This window comes from Ostrea edulis, chromosome 4 (assembly GCF_947568905.1).
Source record: "Ostrea edulis chromosome 4, xbOstEdul1.1, whole genome shotgun sequence".
Classification (NCBI taxonomy): Eukaryota; Metazoa; Mollusca; class Bivalvia; order Ostreida; family Ostreidae; genus Ostrea; species Ostrea edulis.
In genome coordinates, this window is record NC_079167.1 from 20,863,968 (window position 1) to 20,871,301 (window position 7,334).

The window sequence follows — 7,334 nt, forward strand, 5'->3', positions numbered from 1 at the left end:
TTGAACGAACTTGAATTTGCTTCACCTAAGGATAGTCTATACCAAATTTGGTTGAAATTGGTCCTGTGATTCTTGAAATGAAGATGAAAATGTAAAAAGTTTAGAAACGATGCCGACGACGACAAACAACGATAACGGTTTGATCAGAACATTTGGCTGAGGCAAGATATTGACAACAGCAACAAATTAAGAAATTAATTCATCGCTGAGTTGCTCACACAGCATTTAAAAAAAAAATCTCAGAAGAATGATATGTGATCATATATAGATAACTAGATAAGACTTTACTATCAAGAATGATTGCACACGTAGTAAAAGTGATATTGAGAGATAAAACGCCAGCGGTATGAATTATTAATGTCTGTAGATTTTATGTATATTTAATATTCAGTCCTTTAGATCCTAGAATTGTCTACATTTGAAATAGTTAATTCTACAAATAGCACCAACTACACAGTAGTGTCACTGAAAAGTGAACACCAAGGAAAAGCGTGAATAAAAACAAATAATTTAGACACCGACCTGCTCCTAATTCACGAGGTTGAGACATGTTCGTTTTCGTAAAACATTAGTAATATCACTATATTGAACTACATTGATTATGAAAGTATCAAATTTAAAATACTCCAAATATTACTTTTGCGATCTATTCCCAAATCGGTGTTTAGTCACGTGAACTTTTGAATAGAAAAATCGGAATAATTACAAAACGTGAAAGGAAGAAATATATTAACTGGACGTCCCCGTCAATCACAGCTGCCAGTTAAGAGGGAGCGTGTTTGTTATCGTGTTTTTTATGATGCACGTGACTTACATGCATAAAATAATGATAAATATACCTCGGTCATGTGAACTCCATGTCGCTGAGAGATTTGAATCTGATTTTGTACATTTCAGGATCCGCCCGCCAGTTTTCCCCGGGCTGTGCAATACGGAGCTCACACACCGCTACAGTATTAGAAGTCCTTACCTTGCACGAGACCTTAATGTTGTTGTTTTTTAAATTTTGTAAATTGTTATTCACATCGAATGTTGCTAGTTACGCTTTTACTACAAATGTGTTTTTTTGTCATTGCTTTTTAGTCATAATTTATATTTATGTATTTACATGCATTTTAAAAATAAAGTTGTTTTATATTTTCCAAATATTTTGTTTCGCTTTTCTTTATTCCTCTTGTTAAACTATATGAAATATCGAATAAATACCAAATGACCATGTTAACTATGAAGTGAAACAGTACCAGAAAATCTGCTGGTAACACCGATTAAAATGTAAATACATGCATTCGTTAGCATTAATCGACCGCATTCTTTTCCTAAGTACTGCTGAAACAATTAAGACACGGTTTGACTATCCACAGAAAAATCTGATTTCCTTTTCACAAAACCACAACAAATTTTGGTGAACTCTGCCCGTAACTTAACGTCAAAATAGCCATAGATAAATGGATTGACCACGTGGTTCAGCAGCAGAAATCGCGCACAAAACAACCACAGATTAATTCCCGCAGTCGATAATTCCAAATAAGTAAATCCACTTAGAGTGTATGTCAGGATCAGAATAACCAGAGTGGGGATATATGACAGTATGTACACCAAAATAATGATCATAAACATCAGGTTTATCTTGGCCTTGACCCTCTCTTTCTTGGACTCCCACTTGTTTGTACTCGGAGACCCCACCACGTCCTTCCCCGAGGAGAGCTTTCTCTGTATTTCAGACGTCTGTTTCTGCTGCTGTTGGTTGACGTCTGTTTCTTGGATTTGTATATGAGCGATCTGGGTGTCTTGGCTGATAGCGTCCTGTTTGTATTTCCTTTCGCAGTGTATCGTCTTTTTCTGGAACGAAAACGTTCTGTATATGGCTCTCGTAATCGGTATGAACAATCCTCCGGTTACCAAAATGTTCGCCACGGTAATTAAAGCTATCAACCCAAAGAACAACAGTGTCCCTGAAGATGTCTCTACCGACAACACGCACGTGTGGCTTTCAAACGTTTGATTTAGAAACGTGGAGTTGCCATGTCGGATGCCGCCGATCCCTAACAGCGGCGAGGCGTACCCGAGGCAAGCCACGGTGATTATCCCCAGAGATAACCTTCTCCGGTACAGGGTCAGCTGTTTGCCAAATGGTCGACAGATGAGTAGGTATCGTTGTAAGGCGATCACCAGAAGGATGTGCGCGGAGAATCCGGACGCAAACGTCAGAAGGAACATAAGAATACGGCAAAGAATGTCACTGGGGTATGCAAAAAGAAACAGGTTGTCTGTAGTGTAGAAAGATCCGTTAGCCACACAGCCCAGACAATCAATGAAGGCCAGAACTGGGATGAAGTACCGGTCTCCTTTCTTATCTCGTATCCTCGACATGTACAGCGTGATGACGGTAATGTTTCCCATGGCCCCCACCGCCATTCCCAGGGCCAGGAGCACTGTGTTTGGAAGAACAGTTTCTGCATATTGCTGGTTTAAGGCCCACGTAATGTTCGCCATACTGTCGATTTTTAAAAAATCAGAAGATTCGATATCTTGTTACATTCAAATAGCAAGAACACTCGTTTTATGAATCCCTCTTTAAAAACCAAGCATTAGCCACTAGAGGTACGCAGATTGAAAGAGGCATTTATTAACTTCCTTACATCCATTCAATGAAATATTTGTTTTCATGTTGCCGTGTTCATCGAAGCAAGGAGCGCCTCAAATCTTCTCCATCAAAATGACAAATGGTTATATTTTCCTCTATATACACAGATGAGGTATTCGCAGATCTAGTATTGTATAATGCCACCGAGGAGTCGTAACCTAACAGAAATGTTACACGGGATTTTTATTAGCTATAATGACAGACATCGTGTAATTGACATTTACCTCTAACACATGAACATATGCACATTGCCCATTTTTTCAAACATTATACGACCTATAAAAATCTTTAAGAAAATAGAATTTATTCAATGCTTGCTTACTCATCGTATATATGTTCTATAGCATTTAAACGCCAAAACATATCCAAATTCACTGTGCTTTTTAAATTTCTTTTCATCTCTGGATACGAAAGTTAATCCATCCGATTCACGAGGGAGGGAATGATAAGTGATCGTTGTTATAAAACTGGGAGATGCAATGCTTTTGCTTTCAATTAATCTAGCTTTGGGGGAAATGATATGACCGGTGAGAATCATCGCGATTATTTTTTTTTTTACAAAAGGCATACGGCTAAAGTCAAAGGTCTAGATGTCGTGTAGAACGAACCTTTCCCCCTCCGGTTATTGATTGCGTGCTTCTGTCGGATTTTTAGTAAATTTCTAAGACTGTGGAATCATTGAATTTTCGTGTGGGTGTAATTTTCGTTGGTTTGTTTTTGTTTTTTTGTTGTTTGGATTTTCGTGCGGGTGTAATTTTCGTTGTTTTTGTTTGAATTTTCACAATCAGGAGAGAGTGTACTGCCACAAAGACATGATGCTTCTTCAGACCACAAAAAAATCGTACCCACGAAAAAAGGTAATTTTACAGTAGATGTCCACTATAGTTGTTTACGATGAGTAGAACCAACATTGACCACAGTTAAAACAATCTAGGTTGCGATTAAGGTATCACTTTTACATGAAAATGCTTTTTAGATATGGTAATTCAATACTTCACGTTATTGACTTTTTTCAGAACCAATAGCAAGCCTAAAGTAGCAACGTTATGAAAATATAGCAATTTAGCATATTTACATTTACATGTATATTCTAGTTTGTTTGACCTCGCCAAATTTTTGAATACACAATACAGTTATATTAATGCATCATGTATCAGTAGGGTTTGCAAACCAAATTTTCATAACGGGTACTGCTACTCTCTCTCTCTCTCTCTCTCTCTCTCTCTCTCTCTCTCTCTCTCTCTCTTCTGATTCCTCCCCTAAAGAGTTGATATTTAAGCAATAAGATGCTTTCATATAGGTTTGTTAAACGAGATATGAAGGTCGCAAACGTAGCAAAACAAAAGCATATGCAATGTTTTCTGCAATGTTTGCGATTTTTATGTCCCGTTAAAACAAGCCAAAGAAAGTGTTGAGTGGGTGAATAACAACAGTATTCAACGTTCGTTCCTTAGTTTATGCTGAACAATTTTAATTCCATGGTGTGTACAAAAGACATCAGTTACCAAAGAAAAGCATTTTATTACTTATATTTTCCTGCATTTTTAAAACATCTAAATACTTTCAAGTAATTAAAATATGAATAATATTGATCTGTTTAAACAATAAAATGCTTTCTTTGTTGTTTCATTGGGTGATGAAGGTAGCTAGCATTGCAGAAAAAATGCATAACCCAGCGGGTTATGCCAAGTTTTGATGCAATGATTGCTACATGTACCTTCACACAATGAAACAACAAAGAAAGACATTAGTTGTTTATATTTATATTTTTATGCATTCCCTAACAATATAAACTAAAATTGAGTTCTAAAATATCATATGGTTAACCCATTTGTTACGTTAACGCACCCTCCATATTTGGTAATGATTATGCAGACAGGTGGTACTGGAAAACTGGATCGAACTAGTTTGCAACAAACATGTATTCAATGTATGATGAAAGCAATGTCCATTTCAAAAGAAATATACGAGAAAAGATTCAGTGAATGTAAGTATAGATTCCTTAGAAGTAAAAGCTGAAAATCGCCTGACCTTGACTTGTTTCTATATTTGGTAATGATATATCCATATTTGAACGATTGTAGAGAGAGATAGTCCAGGAAGGACAAACTATAAACGCAAATAAATAAATAAACCATCATATAATATAGGCAAGCGTTATCTATTTCACTCATTCAAATAAAAGGTGAAAAAAAAACCCAACAATTTCATAGGTCGCAGAGTTCGTGGAATGTGGATATTCACACGCGAACAGACGACACTAAAAACCGGATCTAACTAGATAGAAACAAAATATGTCTTCATAGAACTTTGCCAATGACAAGCAATGGACTTCAATAGACATTAAGCGGAAATCACACAGTGAATGTAAATATATCCGTATAGAAAAGCACACTCAATTCTTCAATAAGTGAATGTTTTAAGATTCCATTTCCAAAATAAAGTTTCACACCAAGTGTAGCGACAGACTTAATGCAATATGGTAATTCAGCTAAAAGAGCATTATCGACATTGATTTATTGCATGCAAACTTCCGTTAGAGATACTATCAACACTAATAGAAAAATCTTGATCTGAATTTAGAATATGTGATGGAGAAAAAAGAGTTTTCATAGCTGTTTAGAGCACTCTGCAGATGACACGCTTTACAACCTCTTTCCCTGAAAAATGAAAGTGATAGGAGTGCTGAATGTCAATGATGGCGTTTTGTATGCTGCGTACGATGAAGATAGTATGTATGATGAAGTTAGCAAATCTGATGAAGTCAATATCTATGATGAAGTTAGTATGTGATGTAGTTAGTATTTATGATGAAGTTTGTATGTATGATGAAGATAGTATGTATGATGACGTTAATATGTATGATGAAGATAGTATGTATGATGACGTTAGTATGTATGATGAAGTTAGTATGTATGATGAAGATAGTATGTATGATGACGTTAATATGTATGATGAAGATAGTATGTATGATGAAGTTAGTATTTATGATGAAGTCAATATCTATGATGAAGTTAGTATGTGATGTAGTTAGTATTTATGATGAAGTTTGTATGTATGATGAAGATAGTATGTATGATGACGTTAATATGTATGATGAAGATAGTATGTATGATGAAGTTAGTGTGTATGATGACGTTAGTATGTATGATGAAGTTGTAGTATGTATGATGGAGTTAGTATGTATGATGAAGTTTGTATGTATGATGACGTTAATATGTATGATGAAGATAGTATGTATGATGAAGTTAGTGTGTATGATGACGTTAATATGTATGATGAAGATAGTATGTATGATGAAGTTAGTGTGTATGATGACGTTAGTATGTATGATGACGTTAGTATGTATGATGAAGTTAGTGTGTATGATGACGTTAGTATGTATGATGACGTTAGTATGTATGATGAAGTTAATATGTATGATGAAGATAGTATGTATGATGAAGTTGTAGTATGTATGATGGAGTTAGTATGTATGATGAAGTTAGTATGTATGATGAAGTTTGTATGTATGATGAAGTTAGTATGTATGATGACGTTAATATGTATGATGAAGATAGTATGTATGATGAAGTTAGTGTGTATGATGACGTTAGTATGTATGATGACGTTAGTATGTATGATGGAGTTAGTATGAATGATGAAGTTAGTATGTATGATGACGTTAGAATATAGGAAGAAGTTAGTATGTATGTTGAAGTTAGTATGTATGATGAAGTTAGTATGTATGATGAAGTTCGTAAATCTTATGAAGTCAATATCTATGATGAAGTTAGTATGTGATGTAGTTAGTATTTATGATGAAGTTTGTATGTATGATGAAGTTCGTTTGTATGATGAAGATAGTATGTATGATGACGTTAATATGTATGATGAAGTTCATTTGTATGATGAAGATAGTATGTATGATGACGTTAATATGTATGATGAAGTTAGTATGTATGATGAAGTTAGTATGTATGATGAAGTTAGTATGTATGATGAAGTTAGTATGAATGATGAAGTATGTATGATGAAGTTAGTATGTATGATGAAGTTAGTATGTATGATGAAGTTAGTATGAATGATGAAGTTAGTATGTATGATGAAGATAGTATGTATGATGACGTTAATATGTAAGATGAAGTTAGTATGTATGATGACGTTAATATGTATGATGAAGATAGTATGTAAGATGAAGTTAGTGTGTATGATGACGTTAGTATGTATGATGAAGATAGTATGTAAGATGAAGATAGTATGTATGATGGAGTTAGTATGTATGATGACGTTAGTATGTATGATGAAGATAGTATGTAAGATGAAGATAGTATGTATGATGACGTTAGTATGAATGATGAAGTTAGTATGTATGATGACGTTAGAATATAGGAAGAAGTTAGTATGTATGATGAAGATAGTATGTATGATGAAGTTAGTATGTAAGATGAAGTTAGTATGTATGATGACGTTAGTATGTATGATGACGTTAGTATGTATGATGAAGTTGTAGTATGTAGTATGTAAGATGAAGTTAGTATGTATGATGACGTTAGTATGTATGATGACGTTAGTATGTATGATGACGTTAGTATGTATGATGACGTTAGTATGTATGATGAAGATAGTATGTAAGATGAAGATAGTATGTATGATGACGTTAGTATGAATGATGAAGTTAGTATGTATGATGACGTTAGAATATAGGAAG

At 34.5% G+C, this 7,334-nt stretch overlaps 2 protein-coding genes across 3 annotated transcripts in view; one reads left to right on the top strand and one right to left on the bottom strand.

Moving 5' to 3' along the window:
- Positions 1-1,146, top strand: part of LOC125668073 (uncharacterized protein C4orf45 homolog) — a 22,229-nt gene extending 21,083 nt beyond the window's left edge. For both annotated transcript variants that reach the window (XM_048901833.2, XM_048901834.2), the window contains exon 6: positions 898-1,146. The gene's annotated coding sequence lies outside the window, so the exon portion shown is untranslated. The remainder of the gene's footprint in view (positions 1-897) is intronic.
- On the bottom strand, positions 367-2,916 carry LOC125668070 (cholecystokinin receptor type A-like). Its single transcript, XM_048901831.2, has one exon. The coding sequence runs from the start codon at positions 2,491-2,493 to the stop codon at positions 1,336-1,338; it is 1,158 nt and encodes a 385-aa protein (XP_048757788.1). The 5' UTR covers positions 2,494-2,916; the 3' UTR covers positions 367-1,335.
- Positions 2,917-7,334: the final 4,418 nt, after the last annotated feature.

Excerpts from the sequence above, each read along its gene's own strand:
- LOC125668070 (XM_048901831.2), bottom strand. The coding sequence starts at position 2,493 with ATGGCGAACATTACGTGGGCCTTAAACCAGCAATATGCAGAAACTGTT.